The sequence below is a fragment of the Marmota flaviventris genome, chromosome 6 (assembly GCF_047511675.1).
Source record: "Marmota flaviventris isolate mMarFla1 chromosome 6, mMarFla1.hap1, whole genome shotgun sequence".
NCBI lineage: Eukaryota > Metazoa > Chordata > Mammalia > Rodentia > Sciuridae > Marmota > Marmota flaviventris.
In genome coordinates, this window is record NC_092503.1 from 33,029,993 (window position 1) to 33,052,377 (window position 22,385).

A 22,385-nucleotide genomic window follows, 5' to 3' on the forward strand; every position below is an offset into this window, starting at 1 on the left:
CAAGCAATGAATGAGCAGATCATCAGTTTGAGCGAATGACTTTAATGTGTGAATGATTATTTAACACTGCTTTCTGAGACAATTTGAATTTTAAAAGAAGATGCCTATTCATTCTTAGAACCATAAATGGTAGAACTAATGAAGACAAGAGAAGTAGAAAAATTTAGACACTTGGGAGGGGTGTAATAGAGGGCTGGAGTTTTAGCATCTTTGAGCTGGTGACACTTACCAAGTAAGGTAACCCTTTTGGGAGACATGCCTCAGGCCCATGTTCACACAAACACTTCCAAATGTTCCCGTTTCGGAATCTCCATGTTTCTTATTGATGAGCTATGGTTTTCCCCTTAAGTAGCATTAATTTATGTGTATTTTAAGTCAAGCAAGACCTTTAAGATTACCCAGCAACCCTCCTTCCCCTAAGGTGAACAAAGACTTTGTTGTTAGTTTTCTCTTTTGTTTTACTTTAGTTTCTTAGTCATCTACTAGGAATGAAAAACTTACATGAAAAAAATGTTAAGTTGAATGGAAACACTGTTGCTTCTGATAAATCAGTGTTTAAAAATTGAGATATTTGAAATTTATTTCTCAAATTGCCCAGAAGTTGCTTGTCATCATATTCAAGAATCGGAAATTTAGGTGGTAAGGTATAAGTTTGTGTCTTTCCATTGGATAATTTCTTTCTTAAAATAGACTCAAATGTAGTTGTCTTTAAAGTTTGGTCAGATGCATTTTAATTTAACCAGTCTGTTAATTGTGTGCGTGCTTGTGTGTGTGTGTGTGTGTGTGTGTGTGTGTGTGTGTTTGTGTGTTTCCCCCTTTTTCATAGTATGTTGGGATTGAACTCAGGGATGCTTTTAGCACTGAGCTACATCCTCAGCCCTTTTTATTTTAAATTTTAAGACAGGGTCTCACTTGCTTGGCCAGGTGGGCCTCAAACTTGTGATCTTTCTGCCTCAGCCTCCCAAGTTGCTGGGATTTCAGGCATGCTCCACCATATCTGGCTTATTGGTCATTTTAAAACAAAGGATTTTAAATAAAAAGTGTAACAGTTGAAATCTTCCCTCATTATCTTGGCTTTTGTATTGGAGACTTTGAAAGATTGAAGAGTATATGCCATTAGATGTGATCTTGCCAAATTGAAAACTGAAAGATGAAGAATTTGGTGTGTGAAGGCAGATGGTGTTTTTCTGGAACTATTCTGTTTGCTGACCTAGTATCACTGTGCTTCATCGTCATAATCTTCATTAAGCTTCTTAATAATAGAGACATGACTATGATGAACATAGCTCAGTGGTAGAGCACTTGCCTAGCATGTGTGAGGCTCTGGGTTTAATCACCAATACTGCAAAAAAGGAGGGGAGGGGCACAGGATTTTTAGGGCAGTGAGTCTGCTCTGTATGACACTCTGATAAGGAGTACATATCACTAAACGTTTGTTCAAACCCATAAAATAAAAGGGAACCCTAATGTTAAAGTATGGACTTTTGGGCAATGTTCTTATGTCATTGTAGGTTCTTTAAGTGTAACAGATGTACTACTCTGTGGAAGATGTTTCTAATAATGGGGGCAGGAGTTATGCATGTGTGATGGGGCAGTGGATAGTGGGAAATTCTGTACTTTCTACTTTCTATTCAAGTTTGCTGTGAACCTAAAAGTGCTCTAAAAATAGTCTAATTAAAAATTTAAAAATACAGATGCCCAGATGCTACCTTTGAAGATTCTGACCCAGTAGGTCTAGTGCTGAACTTGAGCATCTGTGTAGGCAGAGTTAAAACTGCTTTTAGAGGCTGGGACAGACTGTCTGCCAAGGCACTCCCTCGCAGAACATCTGCTCCTCAGGTCTATGGCCCATCAGCCCCTTGTTGAAAGATTACTATTGGTGGGAAGTTTTTTTCTAGTGAGGGCTTGCAGAGGGAATAAAGTAGAGACTCTACATTAAGATCATGTGTTGGGTTCATGCATTGACAGCTGTTTTCTAACTCTGCTTGGTAGCTGAATTTGTCTGGTTATGATTTGTTTTGTGCAATGACCATTATATAGTAAGGGTTTGAGAAATAGTAACTGTATCTCTAAGTTATATTTTAAAACTCTTATTATATTTTTCTCAGAATCTTTCCAGTTTTCTTTGAAAATACTTAACTCGAGTCCTATACCTTGGATAAATTGCCAATATAGTTTTTATATTTTATCAATTAACTTTGTGATTTGGAAATCACAATCACAAACGTGCCCAGCTTATATGTTCATGATGACTTCATAAATTAAAGAACTTGCTGAAACTTAAAAAGTAAACTTCAGCTAATACTTCAATAGGCAAGGACAAAACCTACAAGATTTAATGATAACATAATTTATCTTGAAATTTTGAATAAAGCAGTCCTTAGAGTCTAAGGACTTACCTCTTATTGGTAAATCAGAAGAAAGACATTGATCTCACAGTTGGGTTACAGAAACACAACTGGGTTACAAAAAAGCAGAATATGAAAGATGAATTTATTTATTCCATCACTGAAATAAACTCTAGAAGCACAAATCTAGTTCGATTTTACACATAAGAAATTGCAGGCCATTGAGCAGCTATTTACTTAGAGCAAATGCAGATTTGGGAAAGGGATGCCTTCAGGATCATGTTTTATGAATGGTTGAGCAACTGACATGTATTAGAACAGATAGGATGTTTATTATTGTTCATTATTTCACTTATCCAAAGGAAATTATAATTCCCTGTGTAAAGTTTGTGTGTGGATAGTTATATTTCATGTAGGTAATGGGAGTGGGAATTGGTTCCTGGTGGAGCGACCTATACCCTTGTTCAGTAGTGTGGAGGAGATAGAAGTCCTCCAAGTGGGTAACCTCTGGTCCATTAGCTGATTCTTGTGTCCTGAAAACTGTTGAAAACCTCTGTGTTATAAGAGATAAAGACTATAGCCACCTTAGAAATATGGGATGTCATTATATAGTTATAGATGAAAGCTTAAAAGGTTAATGTTTTATCTTTTAAAACTAACTACAGCATTTATTTTCTTTGTCTAAAAAAGACCTCTTGCGTGTCAGCTCTGTGGCTCAGTAGTAGAGAGCTTGCCTAGCTTTTCACAAGGACCTGAGTTTGATTCCCAGCACAGGAAGTTGGGGTGTGGTGGGGGGAGGGCATGTCTTAGATTTCGATTTGTGGTTGGTAGTGTTTTTGTTTATTAATAATGTTGGTAGCAAGATTTCAATTGTGTAGATTTTTGAAAATTTCCACATAGCATAAAGATGAAATGCATTTTTCTGTCCTGTTTAAACTTACTTAGTTGCCTTAAAGATGAATTGTGCCTCTACGTCTTCCAGGAGTTAATTCAAGTATGTATGATTTTATGAAAATTGAGCCTGTTTACTTCTAGCTCTGCCCAGGGTTTCCTTTAAAATAATTGCAGGGGAGGCTGTGGGATACCCTTGCAAGCCAGTCTAGTCTAGTGTTCTTTTAGTTTATTTAGTAGCAGCTTGTTAATTTTTTATTGCTAGCACCTAAAACTACATTGACTAATTTTTTCTGTTATTAATGTCAGTAATACTGCAAAATTCCTCAATATTCTTCCATAATCCTTTCATTCCTGCAGAATGGAAAAGAGGAATAGAGATATTTAATGAACTGTGAGGAAAAATTTCTTATTCTTTACAGTAATTTGTAAGAAATATACATGTTTACATAAATCTCATCCATATATATAAAGTATTTCTGATGAGTAAAAATTGTTTGAAAAATGGTTTTCAACTGTTTATGAAAAGGAAGGATACTGTATATGTGTATGTCTATGTACATTTATATAGATACATTTTTCTTTAACATATATATATATATATTCATGTTAGTATTTTATATATAATACATATATTTATCTTTTCAGTAATTAAAAACCTTTTTTATACTTAATTCTTATTAAAATGACAAAGGAAACTTTACTGAAAAAGTGTTATTTGCTATAAATGGCTCATTTACTTCTGGAATTGTGTTCTGAACACGTGCAAAATCGTTAGCTGGGTTTTCTTTTTTGCTGGGATCTGAATGAACCTTGGAGCAGATTTGTGTTCACAGCTCTCAGATTGTTAGGAAAAGAATCTGATAAATCATGGCATTGGACTATTTGGGACACTTTCTTTCCTCTTGTGTATTATTATTTTTTTAAAATTTCTTCCACCCACCATAAGAATATATCAGTTGTAGTGTTTGCTCTGTGCATACCTTTCTTTCTTTGGCCTTTTATATTTGCATAGTGTAGTTTAGAGCTAGTGCAAAATGCATAGCTCTGTGACTGAAATGTATGGATTGCATTGTGCACTTCCCATCACTGGCTCCTCAGCATACAATAACTGCAGTGTGGAGGGACCTACACGGAGACAGTAATGGGTTTTTATATGGTGTGTGGCGTCCACTGCAATCTGCCTGGTAAGCAGTTGCAGAAATTCCTTCAAGTTGAGAGGGCTCCAGAAATGTCATATTTTGGCCTCAGTAATGAATGCCACAAATAACAGCACAGTCACGGGGGACTTTGCTCAGCGTCTCAGATTCTAGCCAGCCTTTCTTTAGTTGGGTCTGCTTTAGATTTTTTTTTTTTTTTTTTAAAGAAAATTTCCAAAAGCTAATCTTTCAGCATTTGAATCAGATATTTTAAACCCATTTAAATCATCTTGCTTTGTCTCTTTCATTTGAATGTCTCTAATGTATTAAGCAGTCTTCCCTCCACAAAAAAAAAAAAAAAAAAAAAAAAAAAGAGTGGGGCGGGGAGAGAAATACTTGGTACTTGGAAAGTAGATCAGAGTACTCCTCACCCCAACTTACTGATTTTTGTGTTGCTGGCCAATGGCATAAGCTGGGTTAGGGAGAGGCAGATGGCAAAATACATTGCTAAGCTTGTTTGCAATTAATATACAAGGTATAGTATGTTTTTTATTTAATGAACTTAGTGCTAGATTAATAGAACAGAGATAGTTTGTTCTCTGTAAAGTTTCTACTGTAAGAACAGCTATAAAGCAAAGACATGCTTCAGATGGCATGAAAAAATAATAGTGAAATTGATGTCTTAGTGAAGGAATGCATAAAAACTGAAAAACCCCACTGCTGTTTCTGCATAAAGGAAGGACATGGCCTGCTCTGAGAGGAGAAAGGGACAGATTGGCTTTTCTGCTTATGTCATTCTTCTAATTGCCCCCATACCCAAATATTTGAAAATGCTCTGACATACTAAGGAAGAGTTTATATACAGTGTACAATTTGCAGATTTGTGCTGGTCTTCTCCCAGAGTTTAGTTGGCAGTGTGTTTCTTTCTTTTTTGTTTGTTGGATCTTTTTGTTTTTAAATATGTTTTTAAATATGTTTTTAGTTATACATGGTCACAATATCTTTATTTTGTTTATTTATTTTTATGTGGTGCTGAAGATCGAACCGAGTACCTCATATGTCTGAGGCAAGTGCTCTGCCATTGAGCCATGACCCCAGCCTTGCAATGTGTTTCTTGAATCTCCATGAATTAGGATCCAGGAGGTTGTGTATGACTGGAGCAATTCTAGACCCTACCTTGCTAACTGTTTGGCTGACCTTAATGACTCTGAGCCATTTTGTCCAATAGATACCCATTGGCCTAATGGTGAGCTAGTTAATCAATGAGTTGGTGTTGTAGGAAGCATTGAAATAAGATACAATTAAAGAACTTAGTCACCAAAAGTAATTAAAATCAAAAGGAGTAGGATATTAGAGTACCACACATGGAGTAAAATTCTTTTTTCTTTTTTTATTGCATTTCATTATTTTTACATCTTTTTTATTATTGGATTTTAATTATACAGAATAATGGATTCTACTGTGGCATATAATATACTTTGAAAAATTGGTTAAGCAGAAAAATAAATGATAGGGAGATATTGGAATAGCTTTCATAGGAAAGGAGAATTTTCAGAATTTGTCTAAAAGAAGAGGTAGAATTTTGACACTTGGAAATGAATCAGAATAAAAAAAAGGAATTTAGGATACATCTTGGTAAGTGAATGTTTTTCTTTTTCTGGGGTCACTGCCCCCAGAATGCTGTGACAGCTAATGAACTGGCAATATATACTTGTATCTTTGAAACAAGTTGTAAAGCAAAAGATGCATATAGACTGAAAAACCCCACTGCATATATCTGCATCTTTTGCTTGGTTAAAAAATGTATATTTGTAATTATTTTATGCAAAGAAGTAAGGTTGTTGCTTTTGTAAGAAAAAAAAAACAATGATAATAAGAGAAAATTGTTTTCCTGGATAGAACTATAGAATACTAACATTTATGGATAACACAAATGATAATTTATTTAAAAGAAGTTTAGAAAGTCAGAATGAAAGATAAGTTAAATTCTCTGTAACCTTATTTCTTGGAATTAGGCAATTGCGTTAAATAACTGACACCTTTGATAGAATCATATTTAACATCAGTTATTTTTGGAGCAGCTCAGAAAGGTTCCATGATTTCAGCAGGTTTTTAGTGAATCCATGAAATGTGTCAAACTCTTTATTAAGGACTTTAAATAAAGACACTTTATTCTCTGTCATGAAGAGAATAAGAGTATTTTTGTGTTAAAGAAAAGAAACTACTGTCATGAAGAGTGAATATTTTTGTGTTAAAGAAAAGAAACTTGAGTCATGGAGAAGTTACTTAACTTGTGTGGTCATTAAGAGTTGGCACAGGTGGTTGCACCTAGGACAGGGATTCTACTTGCAGTTCTTTCTTCTGTGTTGTTGAGAATGGAAGGATGATAACTACCAGATCTGAGAGGTGAGGAGGAACCGTTTTACTTTGCATGCCCCACCATGTACCACCATTGCCAGCTGCATCTTGTTCTTTCCCCTCAAATGCACATTATAATATGTGGAATATGTTTGTGAAGGGTGTGAAGGCCAAAAAAGTTTTGAGCTTCTGGATGTTGTTGCTGCCTAAGCATACTCAAGCAAGTTTGGGTGCAGATTAATACTATAAAATATAATAACTTGGGGCATTAATGTGTAGTAATTACTGTGTCTCCTGAAAATTGTTAAGAAGAAATATGTTACATATTTTTTGGCCTTTTTGTATTAGCTTCCAAAGCAGAATCATTTTGGGTTTCTTAGGAGTAACTTCTGGATTTTCTTTTTTTCACTCCTTTTTAATTCCCTGCTTCATATTTCTTTCCCTCTTGCTCTGATGGCTTTTTAAAAAAATTTCTAATCGTGTTTTTAAAAAATTGTTTATTTTTATGTGGTACTGAGGATCTAATCCAGGACCTCACATGTGCCAGGTGAGCGCTTTACCACTGAGCCACAACCCCTATTTCTCCTAGCTTTTAACAGTGCATGTCAAAATCTTTTGATATTAACGAGTACAAATAATTAGTAAAAGAAAAATGATTGTAGGTTATGGATTTTATTTTCTTGTCTCACTAGAAATCTATTGTGTTTCCTTGATTTTTAAGGCTTATGTTTTTATTAGCCATTCTGTCTTCTAATATTACCTCTCCCTTATTGCTCTATTGTCTTCTTTTAGGACTAGTAAAATATCTACAGATCTTCTTATTCTACCTTCCATATCTATGAAGTTCTTTTCATATCCCTGCCCTGCTTTTCCCTACATTTGAGATCTGTCTTCTAGTTTACTGGTTTTCTCTTCAATGCTGTCATACTCTCTTTTGGATTATTATATTGTTATTATAGTTATTTATAGATGTTTAATTTGATTCTTTTAAAAATTTGCTTTTTGACAGTCACCTTTTCCTTAGTAATACTTTAAAATATCCTTTTAACTGCTTTAAACAGATGAAACTACTTCTCTTTTTTTTTTTTTTTAATACTTGATGATTTCTGAAGATCTGATTCTGATACTGTGTCTAACTCTAAATAATGGTGGTAGGTTTCCTTGTGTGCTTTGTGAGTTGTGCTTATATTTATTGGTACTTTGCCTGTGGGAACTATTTGATTCTGCCAGGCAACTGGGCACATTTAGTCTTATGCCAGTTTAAACTGAATTCTCTTTTGACATTTTTAAATCAAGCGGGTAATGTTAATACTGTTTTTCAACTCTGCCTGAAGGCCAGATGATGATGATTCTCTACCTCATTTCTTGAAGGTTTGGTCATTCTGTTGTGGACTAAATTAGTCTAATTAAATTGTGGACTGAATACTATATTAAAAAAATACAGTAGGCTCTTTAGTGACAAATTTTTGGAAGAACCACGTTGAATAAGACAAAAAGGTGTTTTTTTTTTTTTTCTTCTTCTTTCCCACTGCAGAACTTCTCAGAGTATTGAATAAGTGAATAGGACTTGATGCTTAGTAGTCATATGCAGTAACCAGAATTTTCCTTGTTCTACTCCATGGCTCTTTTTGGAGGTGGGGGGTATGCGTTTGTGAAGCATTTCATGGGAACAGTGAGACCGGTGAAATGATTGGTTGTTGAGAGCCACAGCCAGAAGGGGCCCCAGCAAACTTCCAGCTGCCAGCTGATGATTGGCTCACAGCGGCCCCAGCAACTTCTAGCTGCCAACTGATTGGCTCCTCTGTGGTGATGCTCATTGCCCCCCCCCCCCCCCCCCCTTCAGACCATGGAGCTGCTCATTGGGGGACTTTTTGGCTCTGCCCATCCGACCCAGCCAATCGGCCTCAAGAGCAGGAGGAGAGGGGGAGGTTGAGAGGCTTGTGGGAAGCCGGTGGTGGCAGTTGGGCTCTGAAGGTTTTCCTGAGGAGCTGTGTGGTTTGGTTTGTGTGTTCTAAAAATAAAGTTCGTTTCTTTTGACAAGTGGCTCCTGAATTGTGCCCAGCCAGACTGCTGCATTTCATGGGAACAGTGAGACCGGTGAAATGATTGGTCTTCTGGAATCTTTGGTTTCTGCTGAGTGCCTTTTCACTGCCTCTCCCTCTGTTTGTAGCACTCTGCTTACTCCTTGGTGTGTGTGTGTGTGTGTGTGTGTGTGTGTGTGTATCTTTTACTTAAACTCCCTCATAGAAGATGTGATTGTACCTGTGATCCTTATCCCCAGAATAAGACATTCTCATTGGATAGAGCTCTTGTATCAGGCTGCCACATAGGCCATTGGTGAGTTTTCTTTGGACTAGTTGGATCAGGACCCTAGTTATTTCCAGAGTGGTAGATAAATAAGGCTATTTTGTTTTGTTTTGTTTCCTATTTTATTTGTGTCTGCCAGTTGAATATAAATTTCCTGAAACCATGTATGTTTTCCTCCTCATTATTTCTTCACTGTCAACATAGAAAAACGACATGCATTAGATGCTAGATCAATATGTTGACATTTTAGCTTGACAAGCCTTCATCATTATCTGAGTGTAGCTAGCAGTCACTATTGCATTGCTTGTTCATTATGGATGATTTCATTTTTTCATCTTAGTGTACCCCCCCAAAATCTTTTGAACAGAAATTGACTATGTCAAGCTCGATAAGTATCCGACACAAAAAGTTCTTATAAATATCTGTGTCCTCTACCCCATAAAATCATTTTCTTTTTTAAGACTCACTTCCAGTGTCATATTCTTGGTGAAGCTGTGTTTTTTCTCAGTTACTTATTCCATTAGTGTTTCCACAGCACTTGGTACACACATCTTTCTGCATGTGCCTAATTGTTGCATTTGGTCTTAGAAGTGAGATGCTGAAGGGAAGCTCAAGTGATAAGTCCATGTAGACAGGATCTCATCAAATGTTTTATTTTATTTAAAAAAATATTTATTTTTTAGTTACAGGTGAACACAATGTCTTTATTTTTATGTGGTGCTGGGGATCAAACCCAACGCCTTACACATGGTAGGTGAGTGCTCTACTGCTGAGCCACAACCCCAGCCCTCATCAAGTGTTTTAAATAAGTATTTCTTGGAGACAGAAGGAGAGTGGCAGAGGAACAGTGTGAGCACCTGGAAGATATTTTGATGTTTGATAGGTGTGAGCTAGTGAGACAAAAGTTGGGATCAGAATTTGGCTATGACCAATTAAGGTACTTTGATATATCCTGTCTCATTGGGCTAATTTGATTCTCACAGTGAGCTGTGAGGTAGTTCTTATCTGAGTTTTACAGCTGAGGAGATTAAGTCGCTTCCCCATTGTTATACTTGTCCAATAGTAGAAGATACTACAAAACGTTGAATGACAGAGGGACCTGGTTTCATGCCAGCCTCTATGGTGGTGCTGGTGTCTTACTGCCCAGCTGATTCTAATGCCGTATCGGTGATGAACTTTCTGATATTTTCTTTCTTGTCAGTTAGGGGAATTCTGTCATCTTTTTGAAATGGAAACTAGGGAGAAGATATGACTTATTAATAAAAAATGACTTTAAGCCACAATTGGAATGTGTTTTCTTTTTGAACTGAGGTATGCTTTTATAAACATTGAGTTGTCTTAAATATTCTTTTTACCTTAATTTCAAATAGCATCATAACCAGTTGTTATATATTATGACTTAAATTTAGTACTTGCCACTCCTTACAGTAGGTTCTGTTATCCCCATTTCACAGATGTGCAAAACTAAGGCCAATAGAAGGGTCTTGCCATGAATCATATAGCTTGTAAGTAATAAAGATATATTTAAACTTTAGTATTAAGCCCACAGTATCCAGTATTCTTATCCTTTACAGCCTATTTGTATGTACTTTAAACATATTGACATAAGCGCATAGCCATCTTAAACAGACTTCATAGTTAACTATTAAATCCTCATTGTGGTTTGTAGTGATGTATATATAGTACATTGCAAATTATGTTAAAATAACATAATTTATGTGCTTTTTCCTTCTTCCCTTTACTTTTTTTGTAATTCTAATATTTAAAAGAAATACAACTATAAAAGTTTTAATACTAGAAGTACCATATTCTCCTTCTCAAGATATATATGTATGGGGAACATAAATTTTTACACACTGGATGAGCTAACAAGTGTACATTTTATAGTGAAGGGCATTTGTTTTGAGGGAAAAGTCTGATAGCTTGTTTTTTTTTTTTTTTTCACTAGCAGTCCAGTGATGGCTTAGTAGTACATCCGGGAGTAGGCATGTGTCTTGCCTGACATCGCAGTTGGGGTGTTCCAGGGGTGTGCATCTTCACTGGAAATGAGTCACCACTTTATGTTTTGCCACAAATCAGACAATGAGCTTTTCTTCTGAGGCTTTCAAAGCCTTTTGCATCTGTTGACAGTAGATTCTTAAATTAAAAAAAAAATCTATTCAAGGCAAAAATATGTTAAATCCTCAGAAGCAGTTGTTTTATTATCCCTGGTACCAGGTTGGGGCTATAGCTCAGTGGCAGAGTGCTTGCTTGGCACACGTGAGGTGCTGGGTTCTGTCCTTACCACCACATAAAATAAAGGTATGCTGTCTATCTATAACTACCAAAAAAAAAAAAAAAAAAAAAAAAGAGTGAATACCATATTATTCTCTAGACAATTGTATACAGAGGCATAGCTTATATTGAAAACCTTGCAGAAATGTCAAGGAGCATGACTAAAAATTCAAACAAGAGCTGATGGGATAAATAGGTTACATTTAGTAATAGGGATAAATGATTTTCTTGGGGATAGTATACTTTGTAGACATGTGATGATCACCTTTAGGTATCAAGGGAAACACTTTGAACAAATTTTTATACTGATTTTAGGAACTCTGAGCATTTTACTGTTTTAGTCCTTTTCATGTTTATATAATAGAGTAGCAATAAAGCAAAGGGAATTTGATTATTTATTTATTTGCCAGGGATTGAACTGAGGGGCACTCAACCACTGAGCCACACCCCAGCCCTATTTTTTGTATTTTATTTAGAAACAGGGTCTCGCTGAGTTGCTTGGCGCCTCACCATTGCTGAGGCTTTCTTTGAGGATCACGAGATCCTCCTGCCTCAGCTTTTGAAGTAACTGGGAGTATAGGCACGCACCACCATACCTGGTTCATATTTTTATTTTTTAATTCATACATTGCGTGATGGAAAGACTATAAAGTAAAAAAATAAGTCACTTTTTATATTGTTGAAATATTTAGAAAACAAATGTTTGTTTTAACTTATAGTAAATCATGCATCTGATCTCATGCCCTTAAATACTGTGAAATCTTTATTACTTGAAAAGTAAAGATTCTTTCTTTCTTTCTTTTTTTTTTTTTTAAATTCTCCAGAAACGTGCTAAGGGACAGGTGTTAATTGACAAGGTATGCGAACATCTCAATCTTTTGGAGAAGGATTACTTTGGACTTTTGTTTCAGGAAAACACTGAGCAGAAAGTAAGTGATTTCAACTTTATTTCCTTTTAGAAAACACTGTATTTTTCCTTTAGTTTTAAAGTAACTTAGTGTTTATTATAGTGTATTTTATATTTATTATAAAAATTTGGTAAATATATAAAAATGATCTTGTTAGAGAATCACCTACAACTTTTTAGCTTAGGTGTGTGTGCTCTTTGCATTTATATCATGAGCAGACACAGTTGAACATTTTGTCCTATGTTAATTATTTGAGAGTGAACTGATTTTAAAGTTATCTTAAAATTTTATTTTTTGAATCCATGTAAAAACTTGGGGAGAACGTATTTGAAAAATACATATATTGAAGTAAAAGATTTTCAATGTTGGGAAAATTGATGTTCTAGCATAAAGTAAGGACTTTTTAAAAAAAATGGTATTATCTCAGTCATGCCATATTCCTAGATTTTGGTGGTAAGCATAGAGGCTGATCAAATCCATTCATATTTTCCACATATAGGTATGCAGTCACCTGCATGCTAGGTATTAGGTAAGCCAGAAATGTGGAGGAGATGTAGTGAAAGGAATGCCAGGAGAAGAGTGCCTGAGTGTGCTTGTTGGGGAAGTTCAGGAGAGAATGTTGGCTCCTGCTATAGCAGGTGTGTGAGAGGTAAGGTGCTCTTGTTGGGCCATTGGAGACAAATAAGGAGGTAGGGGCCAGCCTGCTTAGGGTAGTAGGTTTGACTAGCCATTGAAGACTCTAGACATCTGCCTGATATACTGGGAGTTGATTGAGATGGGTTTTTGCTCCAGGAGTTTCCCAAGACACTAAGCAAGAGCATCATGGTGATCTGATGCTTAATGCTAATTCCAGGGAACTTCAGTACTTCAAAATTTCATAAGTGAACTAAAGAGGAAAATATTAACTAGTCCTGGCAGAACCAGAATTAACCTGTAGTCTTACAGTAGATAAATAAATTTTTCTCTTTACTCCTACTTTACTTTGAGTCTTGGGATTTACTTTGGTTGAGAAAATGCTGACTATAGGAGTGAAGAATAAAAGTTGTACCCTAGGGAGGAAGCCCTTTTTTCTGTTAGATAGTGACTATAGTCAGTGTGACCATTATGTCCGAGGATGCTCAGAGCACTTGGTCACAGTGAAAGGGATTACTGTGTAAATATCTAAGATTCAAACCACAGTCGTCAGAACAGAACAGTCATTAGAGGAACATAAATGTGAATTTTGTTATTTGCTTATGTACAATCTTTGTTTGTATTTACATGTTCCACTAATAAAATATGGTATGCTAAGGGTAATAATTTAAATTTTTTCAACTTGCATTGTTTTAAATCACTGATACCTAATTTGTAGTTTAATTCTATGTTTAGACTAAAGACAATTAAATTGTATGCCTGCCTGCTAAATAGTATGTGAGTGTACTTATTAGATCTATGTTTAGAAGTCTTCTGCAGAAGTAGTAATCCATGTGTCTAAATAAACTTGGTGCTCTTTTAAGACTATAAATTATAAGGTGGTCTTTATAATGTTTCCAATCATGGGCTCATTTGTTGGCCCTCAAATCTAAGAGAGAAAGTGGTAGGAATTTGGCTATTATTATCTACTTTATTGATTTTAGGTTATATATTGGTGGATTCAGTGGAGTAATTAATCTTTGTAAAGTAGGGAGACAGTTCAGTATTTTGTAAAATATGAAGAATAGCATGTTAGTAAAAATGGGATATACTACATTAAGAAATCTAGTATTTCTGGAGCACGAGTTTTGCATAAGAAGAAATACTATTTAGAGAGTATGATTTGATAATTCACACTAAATGTATCTAGTCTATATCTTACATCTGAATTTCATACCCATATACTTACTAGTCTACTGGATACTACACTCAATTGTTTAAAAGCAAAGTGGTCATCTTCCTCTTAAATATCATCTATTCCTTGAAGAGTTGTTCTAGAGTCCTCTTAATTCCTTACTGCCTTCCATTCCTTATCAGTCAATAGGGTCTCTTTCCTACTTGCTAGCATCCTTCTCCTGTTCTCTTTGTCCACAGATTTTGCTTTGGTTTAGGCCTCTGATACCTCTTGTTTTGAGTAATTTATTTCTCCTAATTGGACTAACTGCCCAGGCCTAGGCCCCTATAATCCTGGTATTTCCTGGCTTAGAACCATTTAATGGATACAGTCTCTAAAACCCCTTAGTGTGGTTTATATGGCTCTTGGTCACATGACCTCAATCTGCTTGAGCTAATTCCCAGTAATCTCTTACAGGAAATCCACATTGAGTGCATACCAAATTCTTTGAAAAGGAGCATCACTCTGGTATATACTATATCTACTTGAATATACTATTCTTAACATTGGAATGTCCTTTCCATTTCTTTTCTGAGTGCCTACCCTTCCTTAAGAGCCACCTTATGAATCCTACACGGTGAGGTTTTCTTTGCCTTTCACTACTACCCTCCTTCCTCCAACTTAAGGGAAATTTTGATAGTCCCTCTATCATCTCATTACTTTATGATTGCATCTGACAGTGGGATGATGAAGTCTAACGAAGTTGAGAATTGTGTGGTAACAAGAAGCAGGATTTGACTATAGAAAGGGATAGCTGAAGCCAAGGGGTTAATTAATCAAGTCTCATCATCCCAAATGATGAGCACCTATAAAAACTTAAGAAGTTAAGCAATAAATATGCCACTTATGATAACTTCTGAAACAAATATTATGTTTTTATAATTCTCTCCTTTTGAGAAAAGAAATAGGTGAATGATTAGAACATTTGAAAAAGTATTTCATGTAAATATAAAAATATAATGGTCACACTGACTATAGTCACTATCTAACAGAAAAAAGGGCTTCCTCCCTAGGGTACAACTTTTATTCTTCACTCCTATACTCAGCATTTTCTCAAACAAAATATAAAAAGGATATACAAGCTTTTGATGTACTTGTATAATTTTTCTTGAAATATTCCTAGAATTGAAAACTTGGGACTAAATGGGTTAAGGTCATTAAGGCAGAGAATAAGATAAGGATAAGCTTAGGTGGGTTTACTTTAGCATTCTTATTGACAAAAAGATGCCAGTGCTAAATTAGGAATTCAGAATTTCTTATTTTACTTTGTAATTTATCTTATGAAATGTATGATGAAATTGCTTTGTATTAAATGCACACTTTGTACCTAGGTTTTAAATCAAGAATGTTGGGGAAATAAAGAGGGGGGTATCTTCCAGAGACATTTAGTTTTTAGAAAATCAGTGTTCAAATGTAATTATCAGGGCATTTAATTTTTTCATATATAATTAATTAACTTTTATAACTTATGTATTGTGTAATTTAAAAAATTCTTTCATGCTTATATAGACAAAATCCAGTATTTAAAAGATCTAGGCAAAAGAACTTTTATTCTTCCAGTAAAGATTTGTATGGTGACCTTTTTTTTTCCCCCAGAAAAATTGTTACTCTTAAACTAAGCTTAGTCAATTCTGCTTTGTCAGAACCCCATTCAGTTTCAACAATAGGATACAAGGATGTAAGCTTCTCTTTCTCTTTTTAATACTGACAATTGAACCCAGGGCCCTGTCTGTGCTACTAAAGCACATGCTCTACCACTGAACTGTACCCCCAGCTAGTTTGTTTCTTTTTCATGCTGAGTATTATCTGTATCTGTATTTGCAGAAGTTTCAGATCTTATTTCAACCTGTTGTAAAGTTAAGGTTAGGCAAAACCACGATTATTGCATATGAAAAATTTCCATGGAGAAAATATCTAAACTTTCTTTTAGTTTCAGTATCTTCTATGGTTGAGATGCTGAGTTGGAAGCCCTTCAGTTCATTAAGCATGAACATGTGTCACTGTTAGCATTAGAACTTTTTAATGTCTGTTGAAAACTCTTTAACATTTTCCAAAGTCAAGTATACATTATGTGGCATCATGCAACGTGCTATTCTTTTATAAATAGGATTCCAGGTCCATGTAGTTCTTATATTTATATCTAAGTAGACCCCTGATTTTTGGACTGTCTTCAATGGGAAAATATTGTCTTGGATTTCTGATGTTAATAGAATTTGGCATTTGGCCCAGGCATTACAATGTCATTTTCCTGCAAGCGATATTGAAAAAGGTACTTGTTAGAAATGCAGTTAATATACACAGCTAACTTTAGAACTGAAAACTCAATATTAGATGATTAGCACATATAAACTTGTTTTAATAAAATTCTGTATTTAATCCAGTTAAACTTTATAATCCCACTTTCTCCCAGATGTACAGTGAAGGTTTTACTGTGATATAGAAAGTCTGTAACTTTTCTCTCAACACCAGCATCTGGTTAGAGGTTCTAATAGATCTAATTTAGGTCTAATAAAGTTATGTTAAAGGGGAATCAGTTTAAGTGCTATAGATTTCTATGGAAAATGCAGATTTAAAACAAAACTACCTTTGTGTTTTTAACATTTGGCAATACAATAATGTGAGTTAGGTTGAATTTGTTAATTTCTCTCACCTGAACAAATTAGAGATTACCAAGAAATTTGAGGAGGGCATGGCTAGGCATTTGGAGAAACCTCTCACTCTGGGAGTTTAGGGTCTACCCTAAAAGCGCGGTTAGGAGAGGTAGAGGAGCAACGTAATCTAACACTTGCTAAAACAGCAAAGCAGAGTTTGTTTAGGACTCTCCGTGATTGTTCCAGGGACTGACCACTGCAGTAAGATTTTTGGTAGGAGAGGGAGATTGGGCTCAACTCCAAATAAAAGGAGAAGTAGCAATTTATAGTGTATGTTGGGATGTTTAGTGAATAATTTTCTATTATTACTAAAAGGAAATACCAGAGAATTGACAATTACAGGGATCCTTGCCAAATACCCTAACAGGTTTTTGATGACTGCTTGCCAGGTAATTTGACAATGCCTGGGGTATGGTGGTGGATGAAGAACCCCATAATATATCAAGGGTGGGGATTCTGGCTAAACCCATTTATCAGCAGGGATTATTGCTGAAATTGGATGATTCATAGATGGCAGAAGTCAAAACATGGAGGCCTAGTTGGGCAGAGATTTCAAGGAGTCTAATTTTATTTGAGGAGAGACTCTTTGTTAGAACTACAAGATGGATTTTGTGAATATTTTTAGAGTTGTCACTCAGGTCTAGTATGTCAAGGCCTTGCTAAGTAAGGGCAGTTGCAAGCTCAGATGCTGATAGGATGCTGCTTGTTGATACCGATGGCTACTTATTTTTGTCAACTGTAAGGGGTGAGCTAGAGGAATAAAGAGGCTGTGGATCTTTGCATTCTCTGGTGTAACTGCTTAGTGAGATGGGAAGGAGTTCAAAGAAACACTTAAAGTTTGGAATCTGTGCCCTGCTAGAGCTTTCTTCAAAAAGCTGTCAGCAATTACACTGATTTCTCTGTGAAGGCTTAGTGTCTATCTAGAAGATTAAAAATGTCTCTACAGTCGACTTTCAGGAAAAGAAAGGAATTTTTATATGCACAGAAATTTAGGACTATACTACGCAAAGGGTAGTTCAAGGACCAGCAAGTGGTTTTGGCACTACCTAGGAGCTTGTTAGAAATGAAGAGTGGTAGGCCTTCAACTTACATCTACTGAATTAGAACTTAGAGTTTGACTAGATTTTCAGATGATTCTTACTTATATACCTTTGAGTGTGAAAAGCATTGATCTGGGGATAAAATGTTCTTTTAAGGTAGCAGAGAGTTATAGGAGTTTGAAAGGTCACAAATACCAAGAGAGTTGGGGGTCTTAATACCCCCATATTGTTTGGAATCCCAGAAGTGACACAAATATTTATGGCCATTCCTGTTCTGTATGGAAATTTGGACCATAATTCTTTGAGGTTCTTTCCATCAATGGCATCCTCTGAATCATGTTATGATTCATAATCAAGCTTTTATTTTTTATAGATGTTTCTGTCATTAGAAGATAATAGAAAAGGTATTCAACATGATTTTCAGAGGACACATTGAAAATGTTGTAGGGAAAAGTCTGAAGACTTGGTTAGCTAAGACTGTTTCATCCTCAAATATGTATAGGATTAAGAGTTGGGCTAAGGAGTTTTTCTAGTCAACCAATAGAAGGACTTTAGAGTAAAAGCACATATATGCACAGCCACTCATTATGCTTTCAGGTTAAACATTTTTATAACCTTTGAAGGCAGGTGTTTTAAATTTTTTTTTTTTTTTTGTCATGGATTCCTTTGGTCTGGTAAATTCTGTAGGGCTGCTTCTCAGAATAGTGTTTTAAATGTGTAATTATAATAAAGTACACAGGACTACAAAGAAAGTAGTAAATATTTCTCAAAATATTAATAAGAAATTTAGAATAAAGTACATGTTTTAATTAATATTAATTCATCATTACCCAGTTATCTTCAATGATTTCAAAATATTTGTTAGCATAAATGATATTTTTCAGATCTGCAGCTACTATAATATGATATAGAAAAAATTTATGTTTTTATGGGTGATAGTCATCCTGCTGATGTTAACCACATTTTTTTTTGGTAGTATATTCATAATAGGTGATAATGTTAAATTTCAGTTAGAAGTTAGTAAGAATAAAGATGTAACTCCCCACCCTGCCAGGGTGAGTTCAATACCTCCTGATTTCATGTTCTAAGGTGATTTTAATAATACTGATATTCTAGGACTGGGTTTTTAGTTTGTTTATTTGGAAACCTGTTAGAGGATTCCTTGAAACTGTTATTAATTTCTTATTTTACTTGATGTTTATTCAGAAGATAAATATTTCTTGGGTTTATATGTTGGGTTTGGAGTAGGAAAGACAAGGGAAGGTGACGAGAAGGCCACCAAATTGAGTGGGATGTTCCTGCCTTTAAGTAGTTGAGGAAAGTATTATAATTTTATTAAACCAAGATAAATTTTATTGAAATATGCATGGGTTTCAGCTCTTCTGAGTTTTGCCATATTGTACCTGGAAGTAGGAAGAACTAAGAAAATGCTAATTTTGCTTTAGCACATATCTCCTGGAACTATCACTAAAATAGAGATGCTCAGACTTCTTCCATTTAGGATGTTCTATGTGGGCTATGGGTGAGTCTATCTTTTGATAGATAGGTCCTCATCATCTGGCAAAATCTGGAAAACTGAGCTAGATGATTCTGTAACATGTATATAGAAGCACTTAGACTAGTGAAAGGGGATATATACCAAAAGGTGATAAACTAATTTAGTTTTATTATTGCCAAAACTCCCCAAGCAAACAAAACAGCAACAAAAGTCCTGATCTAGTTAGTAAAGATACTTCGGTTAAGCCTTTTAAAAGGCATGCATGTTTAATCTTCAGGAGGCATTTAAATGAATTATTGGTTGAAAAGAGCTACCCTATCAGCTAGATGTTGTGATCCCCATTTTGCATTTGAGGAAATTGAGACTTAGAGAAATGAAGGAATGTGCCCAAGTCATATTCTATAGAAAACCTTTGGTCGGGCCTGGTGGTGCATGACTATAATCCCAGTGACTCAGGAGGCTTAGGAAGGAGGATTCCAAGTTCAAAGCCAGCCTCAGCAACTTACCAAGGCTGTAAGCAACTTAGCTTAGACACAGGTCTCAAAATAAAACAGACTGGGGATGTGACTCAGTGGTAAAGCACCCTTGGGTTCAATCCCCAGTATCCTCAAAAAAGGACAGAATTTGACTCTGTCTTTCTGAGTCCAAGGTCTCTATTTATGGCTGTAGTAGCCATATCTTTAAATCTAAAACACGGTGATGATGCACCATGATGTGTCATGGGGTGGAGGAGTGTGTATATAAACATGCATGGCTCCCTATCATTTATCTCATTCTCCAATGTCATTGTCCATCTATTTGTGTCTGCTGCTTGGCCCACCCAGTCTTCTCAAGTGTTAAACCTGGAAAATTTATTTTATTTGTGAAAAAAACTTTGTTTATTTGTTTGCTTATGCATATTTATTTGCAATGGGTAATCCAGGTAAAACAAATATGTATTTTTTATAATATTATAATGTTAGTTTTATTTGTGAATTTATGATGCTAGGCAGAAAATTTATACACCAAACATTATCTAAGTACTTAGAGATAACAATTCAAATAAAAATACATTAATAACCTAATGTAAGTTATGATCATTTAAGATGACCACAGCATGGAGAAGGAGGTGGTGGCAACGTGCAGATAGCAGTCAGCAGGTATTCATTTAGTACTTACTGGTTGCCTAAAACTGCCAAGCACCCTGGAGGGTACCTAATAATATGGTTAGTCTTTCCCAGCTTTTACAAAGGTAGTCCTAGGGAGAGGGAAGACTTCCTTTACTCCTTGGGAGGAATGGGGCTTGCAGTATGGAAGCTAATGTAGTTAGGAAAAGGAAAACCAGGGAGGTTAATGGAAGGAGTCACTTCTGCTGTGCTTGGTTACATAGGGTAAACAGGCTTACCTTATACTTTGAGGTCCAAAATAGGAAAAGAAGCCGAATCAGCCTTTAATATATCATGGCTGTTAGTCTTATGGGAAGTGGTCTGAGGATAAGAGTTTAAATTTGGCTAGTGGACTTGTCACTCATGTTTAAGGGTTCTACTGATTTTCATCATGTTCTGCAGTAACTGTCAGGTATTTGTACAAGGGGTTGGTGCTTTAGGTGAGAGTCAGATGGCTGAGGCACAGGGTTAGTTCTTGGAGGTCCAAAATGCTATGTTGCCTTTGCTGTCTTCTGTGGGACACAGAAATGTTTTGCTGTTCTGTCACACACATCTCTATATCAACTCACATTTAATGAGACTGGAGATATGGGAGGATCTGTCTTCAAGACCAGAAGTTTTCTCTCTGCTTTTTCTCCTCATCTTTGTTAATGGTCTGAGGAATTTATTTTTCCTTTTCAATTTGGCACCAGTCGTCTCTGCTTCAGTTTTTCTTGGTATGATTGTTGCTTTCTTGGATAAAAGTGCCACACAATTGACCCTCCCACACCTCTCCCTCGGACTCAGTCCAGTCTGGGCTAGAAGTTGAATGATGTGTTTTTCTCATTTTGGGGCACTCATCATAGCTGGCATTTGTAAGCCAGCTGTTGTGTGGGACAGCAGCTGCAGGGCATGGAAGCTGAGTGCCAGGCTCTTTTCTTGGGAGAATTAGAGCTACTCCCTAACATGGCACTGGAGGTACCATTAGAGGGTCCCACTGGCCCTTCCTATCAATAGTCCATACAGCTGGGACACCAATAATATGAAACTAGACCATGCTGTAGTGGCTCTTTATTGAGAGATTTGAATATCACCACTGTTAGAGCAGAGCCATGTACACCTTGGGTCCTTGCTGCTTGGAGTGCTGGCCATGAACAGTGCAGTAAAATCTGAGGGGGTTTACACAGTTCTGCTTTTAAAGTATACTACTGTAATTATTTTTAACAGTGAAAGGTCGTGTTCTGTTGTACCATTTCAAAATGTTTCTAAGACAGTAGTTTTTTTATTTCCTAAGTCATAATAAGCATTTTGTTTGCCTTATATATCTGAATAAAATTCTGTTTAAGCACAGATGTTAAATGTAATTTATTATATCTGAAAAATGTACTTTGTATATTAGTAAGGTAAATGAACTTCAATAATGACTTCAGAATAGGGTGGGAGACATATAAAATGTAAATAAAATATATCTTTAAAAATTTTTGCAAGGATCTTTTGCTTACAGCTTTGAAACATTTCGTGTCCAAGAGATTTGAACCTGGTGGTTCAAATTTGATCTTTTTTACTTTATGGTATTGTAGTGGTTTTCTGTCCTTTTCTGTCAACTTTCTCAAAGAGCAGAAGTGAGGGGCAAATGAAAGTGAGTTCCTTATGATTTCAATTTCCAACTTTGAATGAAGTTTAAAAGAAGAAAGGATGTTATATGAAGGCCAGGAAGGAAAATATTGTTTCTAATCTGGTGATATTTCTCATTAACATGGTACAGTTGCAGGGGAGATGAGGCTAAAGGAGGCCCTGGCTTTAGAAGTTGAGGTGATTGTGTCCACATGGGCTATTTGCTGTTAGTTCTGTAAAGTTTACATGTACATAAATTATTTCTCATTATTTGAATAAATGTTTTCAGATCCAAGAGTGTGAGACTCCTGGAATTCACTTTAAAAGTATTTAAAGATATGTTTCTAACACACACACACAAAACCAAATCAGTAGTTAGCCCAAGGG

General features: G+C 35.7%; 1 protein-coding gene across 14 annotated transcripts in view; it reads left to right on the forward strand.

Annotated features, from left to right (window-relative positions):
* Positions 1–22,385, forward strand: part of Epb41l2 (erythrocyte membrane protein band 4.1 like 2) — a 191,777-nt gene that overhangs the window by 98,048 nt on the left and 71,344 nt on the right. For all 14 annotated transcript variants that reach the window (XM_071613018.1, XM_071613017.1, XM_071613028.1 and 11 more), the window contains one exon: positions 12,142–12,246. In XM_071613018.1, the coding sequence (XP_071469119.1) occupies positions 12,142–12,246 (105 nt within the window). The remainder of the gene's footprint in view (positions 1–12,141; positions 12,247–22,385) is intronic.